At 38.7% G+C, this 23,833-nt stretch overlaps 1 protein-coding gene across 2 annotated transcripts; it reads right to left on the reverse strand.

Moving 5' to 3' along the window:
* LOC8066798 (ABC transporter C family member 2) lies at window positions 564-13,735 on the reverse strand. Of its 2 annotated transcripts, none has more exons than XM_002448505.2 (29): window positions 13,545-13,735; window positions 12,233-12,624; window positions 11,590-11,771; window positions 11,431-11,470; window positions 11,188-11,347; window positions 10,971-11,085; window positions 10,811-10,891; window positions 10,707-10,731; window positions 10,558-10,614; window positions 10,330-10,395; window positions 10,150-10,224; window positions 9,612-9,719; window positions 9,332-9,466; window positions 8,561-8,667; window positions 8,381-8,474; window positions 8,067-8,234; window positions 7,611-7,751; window positions 6,936-7,142; window positions 6,760-6,858; window positions 6,387-6,539; window positions 5,224-5,612; window positions 4,954-5,134; window positions 4,533-4,856; window positions 3,482-4,238; window positions 3,252-3,373; window positions 2,437-2,682; window positions 1,880-1,981; window positions 1,382-1,703; window positions 564-960 (listed from the first exon to the last, which is right to left on the reverse strand). In XM_002448505.2, exons 2-29 carry the CDS (start codon window positions 12,563-12,565, stop codon window positions 866-868), a joined length of 4,884 nt encoding a protein of 1,627 aa, XP_002448550.1. In that variant the 5' UTR covers window positions 12,566-12,624; window positions 13,545-13,735; the 3' UTR covers window positions 564-865. The 2 variants fall into 2 exon arrangements, with proteins under 2 accessions (XP_002448550.1, XP_021318568.1); XM_021462893.1 differs by lacking the exon at window positions 13,545-13,735 and adding an exon at window positions 13,069-13,406.

Genomic DNA, 23,833 nt, shown 5'->3' on the forward strand with positions numbered 1-23,833 from the left:
GCTTTTCGCGTGTTTTAGTTGTATAGATAGAGATTTTTGTTTACCACCCATCTGTGGTACGTCATAGGGAGTTTCTGACAAAAAGTATGCGAATATATGGTAGTTGTAGTAGTAGTAGAATATTACAGTTTTTCTTACTTAGAAACATCTACTTCCCCACTCACTAAATTGCCTTTTTTATTTACGGAAGAGAATTTCAACGTTATAGGAATATGAACAGCACATTTCTTTAGTATTGGACGGATGGACGAGTTTATCATGGCCAAAAGTATAGGAATTGGACATTTCTTTAGTATATATTGGACGAGTTTAGCCTGGCCGAACGTTATACTTATAGGAACGGCACGCTTCTTTAGTATTGGACGAATGGTCAAGTTCAAAATGGCCGAATTCGGCGTTTTTTTTATCTCGCCAATGTTGCATTTTCAGGCCTGTCTGTCAGTCCTGGATTCTCCCTGAATTCCTCACCCGGAACACTCCGGCGGTTCGTGCTGGGCCTTGGCCCATTGCTGAGCTGTATACAAGACGATACCAATAGCCAGATGCTAGCCATCCACATGCACTTGTCTTTTTCAACAGAAAAATTGCATTGCACGAATTACCAAAACCTGACATACAATCGTCTCGTAACTGTCCGTGAAAAACTACAACCCTTGCGGACGACGGTACAGGAATCGTCCTGCTGTGACAAAACTAGCTCGTTATTCATTTTCAGAAGAGGAATCAGGACCATGAATCTACTACTTAAAGCTCGCACGTTATGTGTTGCTGCAGCATCATCTACACACCGCAGGAATCAAATCCGCCAGAAATAACTGCACCTCCAGCCTACTCCACAATGCTGCTGTGCTCCAGAATTCTACATCTACATTTGGTCCCAGTCAATAGAACCGTTGTTCTCAAAATTATAAGCAGGTTGCTGCAGACGGTTGCGGGCCAATCTGCTCATCGTGGCGAGGCCTGAAAGGGTACATACAAATTGAGTCAAGAAAAAACCACAACAAAGCTACCTGTTGATAAGCAGAACTGTTGAGCTAGTTCAGCTGAGAAACAAAGTAGACTGGCATGGCAGATAGTCTGCAGGGGCCAAGGCCCCTCCAGTTCCCTCAAAAAAAGATAGAAGACAAATTTCACAGAATCGTGGAGTGAGATATACATGCAAGATAACGGTAGACATGTGTTTGTTAATTTCTAATTGGTTTTTACTGAAGAGACTGATCCTATCCAAAACGTCACTTATTTGTGAGTGACTTGAGGGAGTATTACTTAGGTCAGTGTAGCATTATCATTCTTGGACACATTGCACATAGGCCAAAGCATGATTGAAAGAGAGCTGCCAAAGCTTCTAAGGGGGGAAAAAGTGACTTAGAAGCAACCATACCTTCGACCACTTTGTAAAGTGACGACCACCATCGATCAGCTGGGACCTGATACAGAGTTAGAGATTCATCGATTTCAGTATTGTGCTTCCCTTCTAGTACGCTTTGCAGAGTGATTACAGCATCCTTTGTTCTCCTCAGAATATTATTTCCCTCGGCAGCTTCTAGTGCAAGGAGGTCACTATGTGATGATGTGAGGCTTCTAGCAAGTGCAAACTGGGCAGCTTCAGCCCATCGGTTTGATGCAACCCATCTCCTTTGGATATCTTGCAGTTTGATTTCTTCCCTCCGGGACCTCTCTTCTCCACTTCCAAATACAAGACTCTGTTGACCATTTTTCATTCACAAAGAAAGATGAATTAGCAAACCTCTGAAGCCATGATGTATGGTGCAGATTAGCACAGATGGGCATGACAGGATTACAAGCAGACATGCAATAGTCGTTGTCACTGTGACTGCATGGCAATATTAAAATGGATTCAGTACTCAATGCAAATTACCTTGAGGTATTCTGCGTTGCTAGGTCCTGTACTTTGCACCATCTTGGAGAAAGCACTCTCCTCATTGCTTAGAAGATTCTCAGGAGAGTCAAATTCCAGAACCTGAAACACAACATTATAAGACTTAATTCCCAACAAATATGAAGTTGGGACAAAGTGTGAAGTAATTTTGATTTAAGTATCTATTTATAGGAATGACTACTTCAAAGTACCTCACTGGTGAAAATATCACGATTAATGCTTACACAACAAATATAAAGACCCAAACATCATGAATGAGACATCACAAAGAATACTGTGAGTGATACATAGCTTCTTTAGTCTTGATTCTAGTCTTATGAAAACCTAAGAACTAGTTCATCATGGTCAAATTTAGTATTTGTTCAGACAGATACAGAAAAAACATTAATACGACCTAAAGAATTGTTATCTGTAAGAGAAACTGAAAGTACTGTAACTTAGAAAAATACAATAATCAGCACATGACATGAAAATGTTAGCATACAGCTATTATAAGATTCAAGCACAACAAAAGAAGACAAAAGGTTAGAACATACCTGCCCAGCACTTAAAATAAGCAACCTGTCACAGTCAATGACAGTGTTCAAACGGTGGGCAATTATGAGCATTGTGCAACTCTTGAATTCTTCTCGGATTGTTTTCTGAATAAGAGCATCAGTCCGCACGTCAACTGCTGCAGTTGCCTCATCAAGAACAAGTATCTTTGCTCTTCTCAGCAGCGCACGAGCTAAGCTCAACAGTTGCCGTTGTCCAACACTGAAATTTTCACCAGCTTCAGAGACCTGTGTCAATAAAGTGAAACTCAAATTACTGGAAACTTTCTAAACTGCAAAAGAGAGAGAGAGAGAGAGAGAGAGAGAGAAAAGCTAAGCTAGCTCAGTTGGTCAAGGGTGTGGATGTACTCCCAGACCACCCAGATTCCAGTCCTCATCGAGGCAAGTTTGATGCCTATTTTCTTCTAAATAAAATGCCACATAGTTCCTCCTAGGTTGGTCTAGTTTTTTTCTAAACCCCAAAAGGAACCTGAAAAATCTCTAATACAAATCTAATGACTTAATTTAGGATTGTTTTCTGTAGGACTAAAACACAATTATATTGTTTAGTGATTCCTCCTGACATTACAAAACAAAGTCCTTGTCATCACTCGTAAGTCGTAAAATAGTGATAATTAAAGTATACCAAATGCTAACACATGTCTGACTTAAGAGTCTCACTGAAGACTACCTTGCATTTCGTAAGAAAAAAGTGGAATATTTGTACAAGCATATACATATATCATTTGTAAAATGAAGTAACAACCGAGAATCAATAGCCATGAACTTCCATGAATAAAATCATGAAAACTGCATACCTCAGCATCTAATCCTAAAGGATTCCTCCTTATAACATCTTTTAGATGAGCCCTTTCCAGAGCCTCCCAGAGATCCGCATCATTGTGCTCGTTAAAGGGATCCAGATTAAACCGAACAGAACCTGAAAGGGCATTAATAAATATTTGCCACAAAAGAAGAGATAGAAAACACAAATTACACAAAAAAAACAAGCTCCAGCAGCTAACATGTATATTTTTCACTAACATACCTGAAAATAGAACTGGTGCCTGTGGTATTATTCCTAGAACCTTGCGCAGGTCCCAAATTCCAAACTTAGAAGTGTCACAATCATCAATTAATATTCTCCCTCGTTCAAGCTCCACAATACGGAACAAAGCATTAAGCATGCTAGATTTACCAGCACCTGTTCTGCCAACTATTCCTACCTTCTCACTTCCATTAATAAGAAAAGAAATGCCATGAAGAACAGGGGGAAGTTCTGGTCGATATCGAAGCACAACGTCTTCAAACTTGATGACACCTGATGATGGCCAACCCGGGGGTGGCCTATGATCCTCAATGACAGGAGGAGCTTCTGAAGGTAACTCAATGTATGTTCCAACCCGTTCAACAGCATTTAAACTATTTTCGGCAAGACTAGCAAGACGAAGAACAGCTGTGAGTAAATTGGTAATATTGAGAGTGTAAGTAAGAAGAAGACCCATTGTAGAAGCAAAGGCTTTCTGGTTCTCTGCTCGTTGATTTTGCATAACAGCAAAAGTTGCTGTAAACCATATCATGATGCCACCCAATGTTTCCAGACGAATAGCTAGCCACCTATTTGCACTCATGTTCACAAGTGTGAACCTAATGTTGTTGTCCATTGATCTCCCGTTGATGTTTGCCATTCTATCATAGGCTTTATAGGCACGGATTGTGGACAGACCATTCAAAGCCTCTGAAAACTGAGCATACACAGGAGACCTGGTAATGGAATCCAGACGCTTCACCTCGCGAGATGTTGCCTGAGAAGATGGAAATACAAAGAGTCAACAAGGCAAAAAGTAATGATAGATTCATCTATAAGACTGAGGGAAGTAAGTGTATGAAAACTTTTCCTTCCATAAAGCAACTTGTTTCATGCAATACTAGTAGATGTGATGAAATTATTTGGTTTTGTGGTGACTGACAGCTTATTTCTGGGTGAGACGTAACTTGGGTTCTTAGTCATTCCCATGTGGATGTCATGGTGGTGTTTATTTTCATGTGTTCCATAATGCAAACTTTGATTTCAGCGATGTAGTTTTTGGTTGTCATACCTGGTAATAGAGGTAAGCTGCATAAAACAAAATCAGGAGTGGCATGATAGCCCAAAGAGACATGGTGCTGACAAAACCGATGAGAACAAAAGTTGAGAGCAACTGAGATATTTGTGCCATAAACATATTGACAAATACAGCAACATTTCGGTCAATGTCACCCAAATCCTTCGAAAATCTGTTGATGATCCGTCCAAGTGGGTTTGTATGAAAAAATACCATGGGAGCTCTCAATATTGATCGGAGCATGGCATCATGAAGCCTTTTGGCTGCCCGAAGACTTGATATAATCAGCCAGTATGAATTTGAGAGAGTGACTAAAACCTAAACCAAAAGTTCCACTTTATTAGCTCAAATCCCATTAATCATAGACACAAAAGAGGGTGCGAATATTGAATAAGTAAACAATGGGTAGAAATACCTGCCCAAAAGAAAGAATTCCATAGATCAAATTGTAGTAACCAGGGCCATGAATTTTCAGAGAACCCTGATCAGTCCAAATGCTCAACCATGTGCTACTTGAAATGCGAAGAACTTCAGTCAGTGCATAGCAAAAGAAGAGTATGGACACCACCCACATCCCTCCCAGTGCATTTTTGTAACTGCAAAGATCAGACTACAATACTCAGAAATCATGCTTTTATATTATACACCTCAAAGGATTAAGGACAATCACAGAATCTTCTCTTACCGTGAAAGGACATTCGCACTGACAACCCCAGTTTCCCTTTCCTCTTGTTTAATAAGCACAGATTTTCCTGGTTTTGTTTTACTAGAACTATCCTGGCTCTTCTGTGAACCTTCATCAGCTATTATAACATCCCCATTTTCAGTTTGTTTTGCAACATCCTTTGGTTTACTTTCATCCTCTTCCACCTGCTCCTCCATTTTTCCAGCATTTTCCATGAGCTTCTTGAAGAGCTCCCCACTGTTGCTAAGTTCATCAAAAGTACCCTCCTCTTTAATTACACCATCATGAATTAGCAGTATTTTATCAACATATGGCAGAAAATGCAGCTGATTGGTAACAAGAACCCGGGTTTTATGCTGTAGTTCCCCTTTGATACATTTATCAAATACCTGCACATATACTAATATCAGTGATAACAGTCGGCAAGAGTAAATTATTTTTTTTCAAACAACGAAGGAGAGCTGCGTGTCATTCATTTAAGGCAGAAGAAATAATAGTATAATACAAAGGAGAGGCTAAAGAAGCATCTTCCAACACGCTGGACACACACACACACCGGGCAAAAGGTTACAGGCGTGCCACTCTGAACAAAAAAATACGACCTCTAACCACTCAAGTCTACTAAGATTCTAGAGCTCAACCTCAGGAGTAAATTAAGAATAAAGAAAAAAATAGGAAAAAAACACAATGCAGAAAGCCTAAATATTTTATTATTACAGCAGAAACCTAAATTGCAATCACTAATCTCAGACAGTGCGACACATCAAGACCATATGATTATTACATGATGTGTGATAAATGAAATATCCACATAAAGCCATTTGAGATGAGTTGTATAAACTATGAATCAAGTAATTTGTGAATGATGAATCTATTATGTATTGTAAGGCTGCAATACATCGGTGTTGTCGATAGCACTTTATACTTTTCAGTTTGCACAAATCCATGTTTCAATGAACATAACTAAGTTGTTATTAATATCTGGGTTCTAGGTGGCAAGAAGAGTTAATTTTTATCCTGTTATCCTGTCCAGACTAGTCTCCATGCCTCCTAGGTAAAGAGAACCTAATAATAAGGATCAGAACATTGTCGATGATTCGTCCTTTTCCGCAAGTGAGTATAGATCATAAAAATAGAAAGCACAAACAAGATGGTGAATGCACCTGACGGCCAACATGGGCATCTAATGCACTGAGTGGATCATCAAATATGTACACATCTGAATCAGAATACACAGCTCTTGCCATTGAAACTCTTTGCTTCTGCCCTCCACTAATATTAACTCCTCTTTCACCAATCTCTGTCAGATCGCCTCCCTGATAGCAAGCATAATTAAATCCACTATTTGTTAATGTGCAGTAGCAATAAAAACATCGTGCACCAGTACTAGAAAAATACAAAGGCATCGCTGGATTATAGCATGCCAAATGAAGGAACATGTTCTCCAGGAAGCTCTTTCTTCGTCAAATGGATGCCATAATTTTCCAAAATTTCCATCTGAACAATGAAGTTGGAATACTTGTATTTAGAACTTACTGGGAGTAGGTCAAGGTCATGCCGCAATGAAGTGACATCGATCGCTTTCTCATAGCGTGGGGGTTGAAAGGGAGACCCAAACAAAATATTGTCCCGTACCTGTGGGGTCACGGTTAGATCTCTGCAGAAGTTATATATGGTTTAATTTGACACAACAAAGCAGCAGAGAATCTCACGGTAGCATTGAAGATCCAGGAAACTTGAGGAACATAAGCCACTGATCCACGAATGACCACTGAGGTACCTGATCCAGATACTGGTGGTATTTCTCCAAGCATTGCAGATATGAGAGAAGTTTTACCCTCACCAGTGCTTCCAACTATTGCAACTAAACTTCCAACAGGTACATCCAGATTGACATTTGATAAAGTTGGTCTCTGAGCCTGCCAACATTCAAAATTTTGGTTTTTAATATGCATCTTAAAATCAGATGAAGTTCACATTAATACCTTTACACTCATATTGGCAAAAAGGATTTTGATATAAGACTAAGGGGCAATGAGAGTAGCACCTAGAGTCCTATGATCAACTAGGAAGACATCAACAGATGTCATCTGCTTTTAGTTATCTTACAAAACCAATGGGCTATTTGGTAATAAGTTTCTATCTCTATTCCTGTTGACTCCTGCCCATGGAGCATGATAGCCTATAAATACTTTGATTCACTGTCCATTTCAGACCTACCATGAAGAGAGTTGTGCTAATGACATATTTTTCAATATCTGATGGCTAGAGAATCAGAGGACAAGAAATCAACTACCATAAATCCTTAGGGCAGCAATTAAAAGAGTGAAGAATAAATAAATGAAAGTGGCAAGTAAATAAAAATATATGAAACATGAATTTACTACCTCTGATTCCCATGAAAAATACCCATTCTTGATAGAAATGGCTGGAAGATCAGGATCAATAGGTGGATTTGGCAGAAGTAATCTCTCTTCAGCCAACAAAAGATCTTCTAGACGCTTCAATGACACCTTACAATTAACTACCTGTTGAATTTAAAAGAAAAGCAACACTGTTAAGAAACTGTGAGTACCAAACATAACTGTTGAAGGAAAAATAACACAGAAAATCAAGCCATCAATGGTTAGAATCAAAATCCCAGACAAATTTAGCTGGATAAATTTTCTAAGCCAAAAATATTTAGCGCTTAATTTTTCTAAGCCAAATGAAAGCGGAACAAAGGTAAAAAAATAATCAAAGGACATAAGAAGCTACTTTATATAGAAATAGAAATGCTGTGTAACTTCCAAGTACTTTACAGATAATTTAATAAAAGGAAAACAAGACACTGTCATACATACCTGAGTTATCAGATTCGGGAGCATGAAAAGTGGGAACCTTAAGACTGCAAATAATGAAAGGGAAGTAAACGCCTTCGCTGGTGTCAAATCACCTCCCAGTAGAGAATATACACCAAACGAAACAACAGTGACAACGACCGGTATACTGTTCAGGATAAAGCTATTCAGCTGCAACAAGCAAGAAAAATGGTAAATAGTGCAAACTTGAGTTTAATTTTGAAGGCACATACATGGTGCACGACAGAACTTCGCACAAGTCATCTTATGTACAAAAACATCAATCTTGGAATTCTTGCAAAATTAAAGGAATATACCGCAGCAAGCAACTGAGCCCTGCGGAACCAAGAAAGTTCATCATCGCGGATGTCCTGCACCTTTGACTGGAAACTTTGCTCCCAAGCATAGCACCTAACGATGAAATTTTTGGAAGTTGGAACAGTTATAACCAAAACTAATGTTACTAACGTGATAACAAAAAAGTGAATATAACATACTTGACCGTATCCATGGCAGCTAATACTTCATTCATGAGACTGATTCGCTTGTCGGTCCTTTGCAACCCCTCCTTAGTAAGTTTTTGCATTTTGCTGATGATTACTGTCTGAAAAAATAAATACAAATAGATTAACCAGGCAAATCTATGTTGAAAACTAAAAGCAGTAAACTTAAAGAAACTTCACAAACCACAACTTATTTGACAGAGATGTGTCAAAATTTACAAATAGATTGTCCTGAAGATGCTAATAACTACTCCCTCCCTTCAGAGTTATAAGATGTTTTGGCTTTTTTATATACATAGCTTTTGCTAGCATTTAGATCTAGATACATAGTAAAAGCAATTGTATCTAGAAAAGCCAAAACGTCTTATAATTTGGAATAGAGAGAGTACTTAGCAACTAAACTTCCGGCTTTTTTTTTACATACAGAGACCATAACCAGTGGTTCTTCCTAGAAATCCCAACATATTAACAGATAAATTCCAATTGATATTTCTAAATATGAGCTGAACAAAGTCACAAGGATTGCTAAGAAAACATATGTGCTGATTGCTGACAGCACAAATAGGTGCAAGCCAAAAGGGACTACAATTATCAACAGATGAACCAAAATTTCACAACTGCTTGATTACAGTAAGGCTCCTATATCAACCCCAAAGTACTCAAAGATTTGTACATAGTGAACATCTTTTCTCTAGCAAATGTAGAAGCCAATTCACTAGTAACATTGGAAATTCCAGGAATGCATGTTGACAAAGAGAAATGTACCTGAATTGGAAACAAAAGAACCAGCATAAGTGCACCGACTAATGCTGCAGGACCAAGCTGTGCATATAGAAGGACCATGGAAATAACAATGCGGAAAGGAGCAGACCATAGGCTGTGAAGCTGCTGGCACACTTGCTGCGAAGGTACAAATCTAAATTAGAAGGGTGCAAAACAGAAAGCCATAAATGGCCAGCATGCATGGCATCCACACATGGCACTTTCTCCTTCTTCAGTCCTTCCATCCTCTGTAACATTGAGTCAGTCTAACACAAAAATATACCTGAAGGGACTCCGCATCAGTTGAAATCAAATTGGTAATCCTCCCAGAAGCAAACTTTCTACGACTCTCATTAGTTAGTCGCAAAGACTTGCGGAAAACAGCTGCAATCTGTACAAGAACAAAAGGTTAGATTTCAATGGAAACTTTGATGACCGGGGCTAAAAGAAGAATACAAAACCTTTGACGTAGAAACCTAATAGCAGGTATGTATTCTAGATGCTAAAGATAAATTCACATTAAACTAATATCATTACCAACAAAACCAGGTCTAGTCTATGATGTTAAGGGGAATTTGCAAAAACACTCAATTATTATGTCATTAAGTTCCCTACCACAATCTGCTTGGACTAAAAGGCTTTGTGGGGAATCCACATGTTATCACAAATCAGGAATTGTGATCCCCAACTCAACCTAAATAAAAGTAAAGAGTTGTCTCAAGAAAGTAGAACAAAATATTTCAATTGTCAAGGATGCCTGTTTACTGTACAACCTCTTATAGAAGGACAATAGAAGTTCTCGATATAAAAGAAACACATACCAATGTGGACCTCAACCTGAAACCCACACGCATGACATTCTGAAAGTACTGTGCCTCAGCAAGAACCCCAAGTGACTGAAAAATGAAAAGAGTTGTAAGTACTATAATTATCGGTTCAACTACACCGAAACAACAAAGAAATGTGGTGCACAACATGCAGGAAACAAAAATGATCCATACCACTCCTGCAAAGATCGAGAAAGCATAGATGTACCCGCTCCAAGATGGATCACCTTTTTGCATAGACTGTCAAAAAAATGATGTTTATTGGTGCAAAAAGCATAATAAAGGTGCGCTAAGATATGCATGCTTTGCACCTTCTGTTCTAGAATCAATGCGCATCAGTACCACTGTTAACATTTTTTTTTGGGGGGGGGGGGGGGGGGGATCATGGAATGAGAAGCATACCTCTAACAACAGGTTCAATACAAGTGGACCAACAAATTGAGAAGCATCATTGCCAATCTACAAAGTTGAGAGAAAAAAGATGAGCTGCTGAGAATATCACACAAATATTGAAAGGAAACTACAGGGCACATCATCTAAAGAAAATGTACCTTGAAAAATCCACCCAGCCAGAACCTGAAAATGAAAATGACTAATCACTATAGGCAGAAACATCAAATCAGATGTATAGGCATCAGGTGTTGAATGTGCATACCTTCCCCAAAGACTACTGTGAAGAGCTCGTAACAGCCAAGGTTTTGGTTTTCGAAGCTCATCATTCCAGCATTTCTGGAATCTGAGATAGGATTGCCATGTAAGATTTGCAGGCTCAAGTATTTGACATTTTAACAAGGAAAATGGGAAAAAAAACATACTGGCTATACAAAGTTTCAGTCTCGTCCCAGCTGTCCAATTTCCAGATATCCTTATCTGTAATGGGCCTTCTAAATCCTTGTTGCATTAGAGGAGTCATCCATGAAAAGAATATTCCTAGCGAAGTCACAAGATAGCAAAATCTGTCATTATTTGAACAGTGGTAGAAAGATAATTGTGTGCATATATGATAGTGTGCAACAATTTATATTCACTTACTGGCAAATACATTGACATGTCTCTCAGGGCAAATCTGCTCACCGCCGGGAAGAGGTTCATAATCAGTATTATCAACCAGCACCTCATTCCTGATCGGGGTATAACCCGGATATGGATCCACACTAGGCAGATAAACCACCATGAGAATTCCAAACAAGAGCTGTAGAAAATAAAGGTTTAGTATGAGAGTACTGAGTACTAATAAAAATATGGTTACAGGACACTAGAAATGAAGATGCAGACCTGGCATGCAATCTCACTACAGTATAGGTAAAAGATTGAACTGCATAGGAAAAAAGATATCAAAGTTAGCCAATATTAAAAGTGCTAATGTGACAAAAAAGTTGGGTCATGACCAATGAAGGTCCCATCAAGAAAATAAATGTTACAGATGTGGTGTACCTTGAACTGTAGTACTGCCTCACCGAGAGCACAAGATTGAACATAGCAGCCTCACCAACCATCACGTAAATGACCACAAACCGAATGTACCATCTGAACTCATTGATGTAAATTCTTGTCTCGAGCAGAATCATTACAAGCATACAGCACCAAGCAGCAGACTCAATGATCAATGAGACAATCTGTAGAAATGCAGATTTTTAAATGACCCAAAGGCTTCAATTGAGTTGTGGTTATATACTCTATCAGCATTTTCTGCATATTTCAAGTTAACTCTAGTTCTAGCGGTAACAAAATCAAGGAGAAACTTAGGTCCCTGCCATCATAATATCTACAAATTGGAAACAACTGTCCAATATGACACAGCAAGAGCCAAGGGCACACATTCAAATTACTTGGGTGGTATTTTCCAACTTGGCAATCTTTGCAATGGGGCTGAGAAGTACCACCAAAGAAAAGATATACTTCCTGTACTTATCAGAATGAATATAAAAAGCAATAATTTCTGCAAATCACATAAAGTACTTCCTACAATCTAGTGATACATATTGGCACTATGTAAACATAGTTGTACGGGGACAATAGCATATCAGCATATGTATTCAGCAAAACTTGATAACAATGTCATGTAGATCCTTCTCACCTCAAATGGAGCAAGGCCAGGCTGCCCATCCAAGTTCATGATAGAGGTGCCAGTGGCAATCCGATAAAGCGGCTCTGCTATGCAGTACACCACAAGTAGTCCAAGCAGGTAGTTGTAGTACGGTGAACGTAACTTGTACCGCTGCACTGTGTAGTCCCTCGTCGTCCTCCATATGCGATAGAAGCAAACGCCAAAGAGTGCGAGGTATGAGATGCAGACCACCAGGGTGTCAGTGCCACACGGAGTGTAGGCGCCGAACGCATTCTCCACCACAAGTGACCACACACCATTCTTGACCGGCTGGCAGTACCACTCCAGTGGGTCGAACCCCATCTTGCTCAGTTGCTCCCTCCACTTACCTACCCTATTCTTCAATCAGTTCTGATGTTCTCCTGAATTCAAGAATTAAACCAGTGAAATAAGAGACAATCCAGATAATGAGCACTGTCATTCAACACCAACCTAACAGGAAACTTATCTACTAACCCAAAAATCAACTAGAACAAACACCTCGGTTTCTAAATACTTTGATGCAGATAATTTCACCAAATGAAGATATATACAGAAACAGACTTTCCGAGGGACGAGGGCATGGAGATTCAGTTGATGCCCACAAAAAAAATAAAAAATAAACTGGACCCAGCTTCATAATTGAGTACAACTGCGGCTCAACCAAAAAAACGACCGGCATATTGAAGAAGAAGAAGTGAAGAACCATCACCTCATCAAGCCAAGGGTGGATGGGATGGATAGGGCACTACAGCACGAAGCACACGAATCCAAAACTAACTAAATGGACCGAGAGAACACATTCAACCAAGGCCAGAATCACTTGCCAGTTGCAACCCGAAGGAGAAGCCAATCCACGACCGGGTGGATCTCCACGCAACTGCGCACTATACTATTCCGACGAACGAGCGGTGCCGCGGCGGCGCCACATGCCCACTCCAGTACTCCAATAGTCTACTAAGACACGCCAGTCACGGAAAGGGCAAAAGGCGATATTAACAACGAAGCTCTATCATCTCGACAGAATCGAGAATCCGCGCCCGTGAATGGTCCATCCTCGCGAGATCCTCCGCAGAGGCGACCACAAAAATATCTGGAAAGGGAAACTCGCCCCGCAACTTTCCCGGTAAAACTTCGGATTATCTCTTGCGCGCGCGAGGTCGCCCAAGGAGAGCCACCCAAACTGATAGGGGCTACGCGACAAGGCATCGAAATCAGAGGAAGTGAGGAACACGCGCCTCGCGGAAGAATCCATAGCATGGCTCGCGATCGGGAGGATCCGCGGGCGGGACGGAGCGCTCACCTCGGCGGCGGATCAAGCGGAGAGGCGGTGGCGGAGTCGGAGACGAAGCGTGACAGCATCCCACGCCGTGGCGGGCACACGGCACCACACCACACCACACCACACCACCCCTCGCCTTCGTGGGAAGGACGAAGGAGCGGAGGAAGTGGTTAGAGAATACTGAGGGTACTCCTAATGAGAGGTTTATTTATGGGTTTGGATTTGAAGGCGCCGGCGCTTGGGCCTTTGGGGACTGTATTTGGATTCTTCTACCAACCCCTTTTTTACCATCTGCCTTTTTTTTTTTGTCATCAGGAGAGAAAGATATAGTACGTACAGTACTTGGCTGGTTTCGTCAGTGGAGATGGTGGCTGCTGCCCGCAGCCGCTTGCCTTTTTGTGTTTGGACTTTGGACCACACACAGATCATTGGCTGATTATGATATTGTGGGCATATCACCTTTGGAAATTTACGTGGAGGTTTGATGAATTCTGGCTTCTAGTGGCAGGTAGAAAGCCTCACGGAATACTAGAACCGGATGTTTCCACGCGGCCCCCTCATACAGTTTTACTGTCAAGCAGTTAGACCTCGTTTAGTTTACAAAAATTTTTAACTTCGCTTATTATAGTATTTTTTATTTATATTTAACAATTATTATCCAGCCATAGATTAACTAGGTTTAAAAAATTATCTTATAAATTATAATTAATTATATAATTATTTATTTTTTATCTATATTTAATATTTTATGCATGCATCCAAAGATTCAATGTAATAAGAAATCTTAAAAAATTTTGGAAACTAAATAAGGCCTTACTCCCCAAATTTTTTTCGGAGAGTGTGTCCTTATGACACTTATTTCATTAAAACCCCTAAATAACTCATAGATCAATGTGAAAGGATGGAAGCCAACACAACCCAAATGAACCTACATGAAAGTTTTGCGACCAATTAGGCATCAAGCCAATCAACATGCGCCAACACGACCTAAAAGAAGAGCTTGAAGTGTAGCCTTTTTTTACGTAGTTGAGTGGGCCCTAAAATGTCCGCTAGAAGTCTACCACTACTTGAGCATGCGACAATTTTGTGAAGTGGTGGGGTTCCTACTTAGACACAAAGCACTTTCTGCGCTTAAAAGGGCGACATTAGGGGTCCGAGAGGCGCACTTTGGTGCAAGATGCGTGTTATGGCAGATGGTGGCCATAGATAGAGAGCGACAGGGTGAACATCGGGGTGGCACCTTGAGGATCAGAGTCTTCAATGGGGCTGAGACGTGCCTACAAGTATTCTAAACTTATCTAGTAGAATAGAAAGATATGAGTTATATGTATAGGTTTGTACCTGAAATACTTACAAAATTTTATAAATCTAAATGGCTTGAAAATGATCTTACATCTAAAAATGGAAGACCACCAAATTATATATAACAAGGTTTTTTGAACAGGACAAGTACAAGTCATTCCCATAGCATGTTCTACCATGTTTAGTTCGCACCCTAAAACTTTATATTTCATCACATCGAATATTTAGATATATGCATGAAGCATTAAATATAAATTAAAAAATAACTAATTGTACAATTTATATATATTTTACGAGATAAATCTTCTAAATCTAATTAATCTATGATTAAACACTAATTGATATAGTTACAAATGTAATATAATACTTTTTTTTCTCCGCGGACTAAGCAAGGCCTATGTTCGATAGTGGGGAGGACCATTACATGGTTTTTTTTATAAAGCTCATACCGTCATCGACCTTTAGATTTATTCATCCGTATTGTTTATCCAATGATATTCCAGTCTTGTTATTATTGTTGATGAGTATCGCAGCCCTTCCTTTTTCTTTATCGTTAATTAATTTAAAAAAAGGCCCTCGAATCCTGTGATGGCTGTCTGTCTGATGCAGTGATCCGGCGTCCGTAGCTCCACTTCTCTACCGTTCCGATTTAAAAATGGAGTGGTTTCGGTTTTCTATTAGCGACCACGCGCCACATTCGGTGGCGGCTTAAGCTGGGCGACGTCATTGCTGACGAGCAGGGCAATCGGGGACACGGGCAGTCTGGCACATGAAAAAAAAAAATACTACAAGAAAGTCAAAGAAAAGATCCATCGCGAGGCCCACTGCTCTTGGCGCACTCCGAATTTGGCGGAACAAGGTCGTTTGGGCGTTGTTTACTTCCAAATTTTTTTTGCAAAATAGGAATAGTAGCGTTTTTGTTTATATTTGACAAATATTGTCCAATTATAGACTAACTAGGCTCAAAAGATTCGTCTCGTCAATTCCGACCAAACTGTGTAATTAGTTTTTATTTTCATCTATATTTAATACTCCATGCATATGTCTAAAAATTTGATGTGATGGGGAATCTAAAAAATTTTGCAAAATTTTTAGGGAACTAAACAAGGCCTTGGTTCTGATGCGCAGTAACACGCACGATACGAATTCTTCGAGGAAAAAGTCTACATAACCCCCCAAACTATCTAAGGTGGAATACTTCACCCCTCAAACTATAAAACCAGATATTCTTCCCCCTGAACTTTCAAAACCGGTCAAATAACCCCCTCGAGTGGTTTTAGAGGGTGGTTTTGTCTTTTATTTTTTTATTTATTTCTGTTGAATCTTTGAAAAATCATAATAAATCATAGAAAAATTATAAAATAAAAAATTCAATTTTGTTGGACTCCTGATGAGTAGATCTACATAGTGAATATATAATATGATATACTTTAGTACAAAGTTTTTTTGTAGCTTTAAATCTATGTTTTTCTGTAATTAATTAGAATAATTCATATATGTAGTTCCTATGGTCCAATTATGGTAAAATTTTTATGGTAGGCTCATTATTGTATGCTTGAACTATGGTAAAAATTTTATACTCATTGGATCACATATAACTTAGTTATATATAAAGCATAGATTTAACAAGAATAAAACTAAATAAATCTATAACTAATTTTTACTTGATCCAATGGATACGAAACTTTTACCATAGTTCAAGCATACAATAATGAGTCCACCATAAAAATTTACCACAATTGAACCATTGGAACTACATATATGAATTATTCTTTTTAATTATAGAAAAACATAGATTTAAATCTACAACCAAAACTTTGTACTAAAGTATACCATATTATATATTCATTGTGTAGATCTACTCATCAGAAGTCCAACAAAATTGAATTTTTCATTTTATGATTTTTCTGTGATTTATTATGATTTTTCAAAGATTAAGTGGAAATAAATAAAAAAGAAAAAGACAAAACCACCCACTAAAACCACTCGAGGGGGTTATTTGACCGGTTTTGAAAGTTCAGGAGGTAAAATATCCGGTTTTATAGTTCGGGGGATGAAGTATTCCACCTTAGATAGTTTGGGGGGTTATGTAGACTTTTTCCTCGACATGAGGTACTCGTATATGTATTGCAGCAGGATAGCACTTAGGGCGTCTTTGTTTAACATCTGCTAAAGTCTAGTGACTTAAATCAGCTTTTAACATTTAGTCACCTCCTATTTGGTTTAGTGAACTAAAAGAGATTAGAAAAAAGTCTTTTAGTTTCTTTTAGTCAAAGTGTTTGGATAAAAATGATATAACTTTTGGTTTTCTTTATGACAGAAATAATTAGTTTAGGGCTGTAGGTGAAGCCGTGAAGGTGGACAGAACATTCGAGGGGTAATTGAAATGATGAGATGAGAATTTGAAGGTAAGAGTTTACTCTTTTTTTCCTTTGTCTGTTTTGTGGATCGAGAAATTTTGTGGGGAAGGGAATGGAGATTTGGAGAGCAACCTACCACTACTTATTTACCAGGGAAGGGTAGTAATTGAGTAGGAATTGTGTTTTAATGGAAAAACAAATGCATTGTCATAGTTCATTAATTGTGACATCGCGTACAATTTCTCATTTGAAAGTTGATTCACGGAAGATAATTTGACTTACAGTGACTCTAGAAATTAATTTATTTTGAAACATAAGAAGTGTACATAGTAGTAAGTAGTATTGCTACATAGTCTAAGCCGCTCGAACGAAGGCTTAAGTGAATAATAATGTATGGCTTGTTGGTCCGAAAAACGGTGTTGTTCGATGATTTTTTGAGAAACCGTATAGTATCGTGTAAAGTGCACTCACAGAGAAGGCGAACAAGCACGTCTAAAACAACGTACTGATTCAATCTATGAAGCAAACAAAACAAATTAATCACGTTCAAAGCTAGATTCCTATTCCACATCTGCCTGATCGCAAACCCAAATACATCAATAATGTTTCAACCTTACGATGAAAGGAGAATTTTTTGTATGCAGCTACGCCTATTATTATAACCTATAAATCCCCTTAATTCATATTTGTAATTTTATTTGAAACACAAAAACCATGGATACATGTGTCGAGTCCACATGGGATAGGATAGAGCTGAGATATTAATTTATTTCTTTTTTTAAAAAAAATGAGATAGGATAGAGCGTATTGCACGATCGTGCCGACATTTTCAGCAACCGATGTACTATAGCGCACGCTTTTCTATTCCATTACTGTTTAAGAAATGTTTTTTTTCTCGATCAGAACAAATATAGGCCCGTTTTAAGAAATGAATAAATGGTGGCCAATTTGTTTTTTTTAATAAAATGATGGTCAACTACACGCTACAATTACTACAGTTTTGGCGCATCAAAACTTCGTATTAACCCCGGACCAAAAGCCCATTCTAGAGAGGACCGGAGCGGGGAATGTTCAACCGGATCAGACCTCAGGTGCGTTTGGCAAGGGTATTGTTTTTTTAAAGAAACTTTTCTGGATAAATAAACTGATTCAATTCTCAGGTGAGCATGGTTTCCTCTTCCTGGGCCTTGTTTAGTTCTGTAGCACTTTCGTCTTTGTTTGACAAATATTATTCAATCATGGAGTAATTAGGCTTAAAAGATTCATCTCGTGGTTTACAGGTAAACTGTGCAATTAGTTTTTATTTTCGTCTATATTTAATACTCCATGCATGTGGCGTAAGATTCGATGTGACGTGAAATCTTGAAAAGATTTTGGTTTTTGGGTGAACTAAACAAAGCCCTGGTTTATGATTCTCGTGTGAATGAGATAAACATCTTTGGTACTCATTTTGAATATTAAGACCGTTTGGTAGGTTTCCTCTTCTTTCTTTCTTTTTTCTAAAAAAACAAATTTGGTTTGGTAGCGATTCATTCTGTCGTTTCTTGAGAGAAACAGTCTCAACAATCTCTCTCTAAACGCACCGTAAACTATCGACTTGTTTAGTTCATCGTAAAAAAAAATTTTAAGATTCTTCGTCACATCAAATCTTGGACCACATACATGAAGATTTAGATATATACGAAAATAAAAATTAATTACACAGTTTGCATGTAAATCACGATATGAATCTTTTAAACCTAGTTAGTCTATAATTAAATAATATTTATCGAATAAAAACGAAAATGCTATATTGCCGAAATTCGAAATTTTTTCAGGCCCATTTCCCTATTCCTGCTTGCCCCTGGCGTCTGCTCTTACCACATGGGAGAAAAAGTGCATGAGCGTGCGGTGCTGTTGGGGCTTGCAGTTGCAGGTGAGTGACCGCTGCTGCGTCGAGTCAGAGAGATGCCGGTACCCGATGCTTCGATGAACCTGGGTTTAAGGCCTTATTTAGTTTCAAAAATTTTGCCAAAATAAGTACTGTATTATTTTTGTTTATATTTGTTAAATATTATTTTAGATTTAAAAAAATTATTCCACAAATTATAGACAAATTGTGTAATTAATTATTTTTATCTATATTTAATGCTTTATGTCACGAGATTTGATGTGACGAAAAATCTAAAAAAAAAATTGTAAAATTTTTTAGAAACTAAATCAGGTCTAACATATCATGTGCGAGCCGGAACTGCAAGGGAAAGATAAATAAAAAATTAAAAACTGGTCAATCTGCTTTGACCCGGCTGGCCGGCTCCAATGTGTTTTCTCATCCTTTGTATTCCACCTGTGTAGGTTTTTAATGCATATTCAGTTGAAGACTTAAGCTACATTTGCTCCTGTTGTTTTTTTACAGCATCTATAGTTTGGCTTTTAACTTCTCATCATATTGCATTTTTTTATACAAGTGTTGAAACTTTTAGCGATTGTTGTATCTCGTATTCAAAATTTTCTTTTATATCCTATTAAAATATGGATTTTAGGTTCTACATTCCACTCTTAGTTAACACAAATTCATAATAATATTAAATAGTCATTTCCGCATGCCCACAAACACTCATTTGAATTTTGCGACATAGAAGAAGTATACTTCAGCCAAAGTGTAATAGTAGGTGGGTAATTTAACAGCAATAGAGACTACTTTATGTATCTATAACTCTTATAATCCTAAACTCCACTAAACTATTTCTCTAAGCATGCAAGCTATCCACCTAAGCAATGCACTACCATATTCAATTAAAATCCACTAAGTAAAACCTCAATAACTATTTATCTCAACATGCAATGCACTACCACATATACAATTAAAATCCAATAGCACACATGACAACTGTAGTGTCTATGTCAACAAAACAAATAAATATAGCCCACATCATGATACTACATAATCTATTAATCCGCAATTCCCGCAGCAACGCGCGGGGTATGCTCCTAGTTTTTAATATTGACAGAGGTGGAAGCTATAAAACATAATAAATTCAATTGCTATTATCGACAACTATCATTGCAATCTACCAAATTCAGCATGGATTTGTCCTGAGACAACAGATTTGTCGTGTGCGAAACAACTTAAATCAATATTGTTTCCTCTTTTATCTTTTTCCGACTCACAACTATACGCCTTGTTCGTTTGGCTAAAAGTCAGAAGCTGAAACAAATAGCTTAGCTTATAAGTTAGCTTTTGAAAATCTGGAAAGTTGCAATTTAAATTACTCCGTACAGTTCCGTCTGTGTGTGTGTGGGGGGGGGGGGGAGGGGTGGTGTTAATTTCAATTGCAACTACACCGCTACACGGTTGAAGAATATGCTGACCAATTTATCAAGACGAGGAGAAACATGTAACCTCAATCTCAAGGATACAAGTACGAATCAACATGGGGTACAGAAGATCATGGTCAACTCCGAGACAATTCGGTAGCTTTTTTTTTTTAAAAAAAAAGAACAAATCACAAATAAAGCAGTCTGGCCTGCATCATCCACGCATGAATGATTAAAGCCGCTAGACAATACAACAGTTCAATAGTACTATAAGACAATTCGCAGGGAGTCGCGATCGATGCACTCTAAAATTTTCCTTTTCGGCCGGTCGTTGATCGTTGCCTCATTAATTGGTGTCTAATCTTTGTCGCAGGAGCACAAAAAGTCTAGGCGTTGTTGTCAACAAAGATATTTCATGTGGAAAAGATGGGTTTCTTCGAAACAACCGGCGGCACGTTGTCACGTTCTGCAGTTCGACAGTGCGACAACGACCATTCTAAGGCCTTGTTTAGTTCGCAAAATCTTGTGAAAAACGATACTGTAGCACTTTCGTTTTTATTTGACAAACATTGTCCAATTATAGAGTAATTAGGCTCAAAAGATTCATCTCGCGGTTTACAGATGAACTGTGCAAATAGTTTTTGTTTTTATGTATATTTAATGCTCCATGCATGTACCACAAGATTCGATGTGACGGGGAATCTTGAAAAATTTTGCGAACTAAACAAGGCCTAAAGAGTAAAAGACCCTCTGAAAAGCTCGATCTCAAGACTGACTCCTGCACAAAACAACCATCGCCAGCTGACTGTGTGTGCACCTGAATTCTTAACAAAACATGCATGAGCTTCCAGGAGCAACAAGATTCATGCAGCTGATGGCAGAAGAAAAACGAAGACCACAAGCTACAGAATCGTGTTAAGGGAGAAAAAAAACATTGAGTTATTATATAAGTAGCTCTGACCACGTTGATGAGCAAAAGTAATCGCTCGTCAGCATGGACGTCTCAGCAAATTCCTCCGTGGGATCGTCTCTGCAATTGTTTTCGCAGCCAAGAGCTGTTGTTGCTGGATCACTGCCTCACTGCATGCACGGTTAACTGTTTGTTTTCAGCCTAACCGTTGTTATTGTCCCTACCAAACTCCTTATCTGGTGGGCGTAATTGCAACTTGTAAAGTCAGGACAAACACAGGTTCTTGTGATCTTGTCCTGGAGCAGCAGTAGTTCTGAGAAAGAATAGTACTAGCTTCAACTATCACTCTGAGTTTATTTGGCTGAAAAATCATAAAGTATTGTTCGCTGATTTATTATAAGAAAAAAATAATACTAAATAATTGATAGATTCGGCAGATAAGCTCAAACGAATTATCATCCTCACACCGGCCATGAGTGAGGAGCAGTTGAATTCCCAGATCAAAAGTTTGGGAATAAATTTCCTTCAAGTGTGCACGCTTGTCCAACAAGTAACAGAAGCAAGGATGTTAGCCAACAAAAAGAGGAGAACATATTTAAGTTTTCATATTCTGTTTAGTTCTTGTTCAAAAACTTTTCGTCCCATTATATAAAATGTTTGCACACATGTATAGAATATTAAATATAGATTAAAAATAACTAATTGCATAGTTTACAAGTATTTTACGAGACAAATTTTTAAATCTAATTCATTTATGATTGGACACATATTACTATAGTTATAAATATGCTATAGTACTCAAATTTTTTTTCACAAACTAAATAAATAAGACCTGATAAACAACAAGCATGTACTACAAGCTGTTGTACATACTAGTACCTTAGAGCAACTCCAAGAGCCTGGCTAAAATTAGTAGGCAAATTCTATTATTTAGCCATTTTGTAAAGTAGAAAACTTTTTAAAAAATAAGAGATCCACAACAATCAATCTTGCTATTTTATAAAATCATATAGTTTGTGTCAGTGTTCGGCTATATATGGCCAGCGAAAATCAAGAAATAATCAACTTTTATTTTACAAAACTAGATACCACATCTATTGGAGTCTACCTTTTGTTATGTAAATTCTAAAATAACCTTCATAATAAAAATAGCTAAGTTGTTGGAGTTGCTCTTAGGATGACCCTTAGAGCATCTCCAAGGGCTTTCCATTCTCAACTTTGCATTTCAGGGGATTTGCAAAGTTGCAAATGAGTTTGCAAAGTTCCCAAAGGGGGGATCTCCAACCGTTTTGCATTCTCATCAAGTCCTTTCCCGAAATTTTTTCCCACGCGCCATCCGGCCAAAAAATTTCGCGCGCAGTGCCAGATCGCAGTCCGTGTTCGGCGTACGAAGACTTGCGTCGCGATGAAGATGTTGTGTGGCGGCGGCGAAGGGAGCTGTCGCGCGATGAAGAAGCCGAGCGATGAAGAAGCCGCGCGATGAAGAAGTCGCGTGGCGGCGGCGGAGGGAGATCGCGGGGGGGGGAGACAAATCGCGCGGGAGTCCTTTGGCGCGCCGAGTCGGGCAACCGCGATGCCGCCCAAAATATTTCGCGCGAGGGGACCGAGCGGCCTACGTGGCGGACCGAATTCCTTGCGAATCCCAAATGCAAAGCCTTGAGGAGGTTTGCATATATGCAAAGTTTCCACCTCTATTTGCAAACCTTACCAAATTGCAAACCTCATTTGCAAAGCCATTGGAGAGGTGTTTTCTACTCTTTTTTGCAAATTGGGCAATGCAAAGTTGATTTGCAAAGCCCTTGGAGATGCTCTTAACAGTGACTAGAGTCAAAAGAAAACATCATTTGTATCGCCACTTCACCAGCAAAGTCGCATGTTGCAATGCAGAGGGCAGAAAAAAAAAAATATCAACTCCCCAAGTGGGCCTCCAACTCCAAGCATGGAATCAGCTCACAAGCATCAGAAAAATTAGTGACCGGCATTATTGGTGGGCCTCCAAGTTTGACCGGTGGAACCAATCCTCTCCTTTTAGTATTTTTTTTATATTTTATAAAAAGGGACTGACTAGGAGTACACATCAAGAACATTCGAGTGTGGACATACTTGCATGGGCCTTTGGAATGGCCTAAGCAGCTGATGGTACCCATGGGCTGGATTTCAATGGGCTCTAAAGGCCCAGACTTTTTAAGAGTGGGAGGCACAAACGGAAGAATGCAGAGACTTGCTGATGGATTACTGTTACCGATTTATCAATTTATCTCTGACAATCAACCCGGAGCATCACTTCTCAGTGGCAGGGTCACAAGACGTCAAGGATGAGTATTCCTTAAAAAATTTCATATGACAAGTCAGGAGTATTTGGTTACAGATGTTAAAGTTTATTTGACAATTAGTGATTAATCATGAACTAATTAAGTTTAAGAGATTTATCTTACAAATTA

This window comes from Sorghum bicolor, chromosome 6 (genome assembly GCF_000003195.3).
Source record: "Sorghum bicolor cultivar BTx623 chromosome 6, Sorghum_bicolor_NCBIv3, whole genome shotgun sequence".
NCBI lineage: Eukaryota > Viridiplantae > Streptophyta > Magnoliopsida > Poales > Poaceae > Sorghum > Sorghum bicolor.

What these genes read in the sequence shown, in the direction of transcription:
- LOC8066798 (XM_002448505.2), bottom strand. Translation starts at nt 12,565, where the DNA reads ATGGGGTTCGACCCACTGGAGTGGTACTGCCAGCCGGTCAAGAATGGT. An exon ending in CCTGGATCTTCAATGCTACC is followed by an intron (nt 6,859 to 6,935) that starts GTGAGATTCTCT and finishes GTGACCCCACAG; the next exon opens with GTACGGGACAATATTTTGTT. An exon ending in ATGACCTTGACCTACTCCCA is followed by an intron (nt 6,540 to 6,759) that starts GTAAGTTCTAAA and finishes GCTTGCTATCAG; the next exon opens with GGAGGCGATCTGACAGAGAT.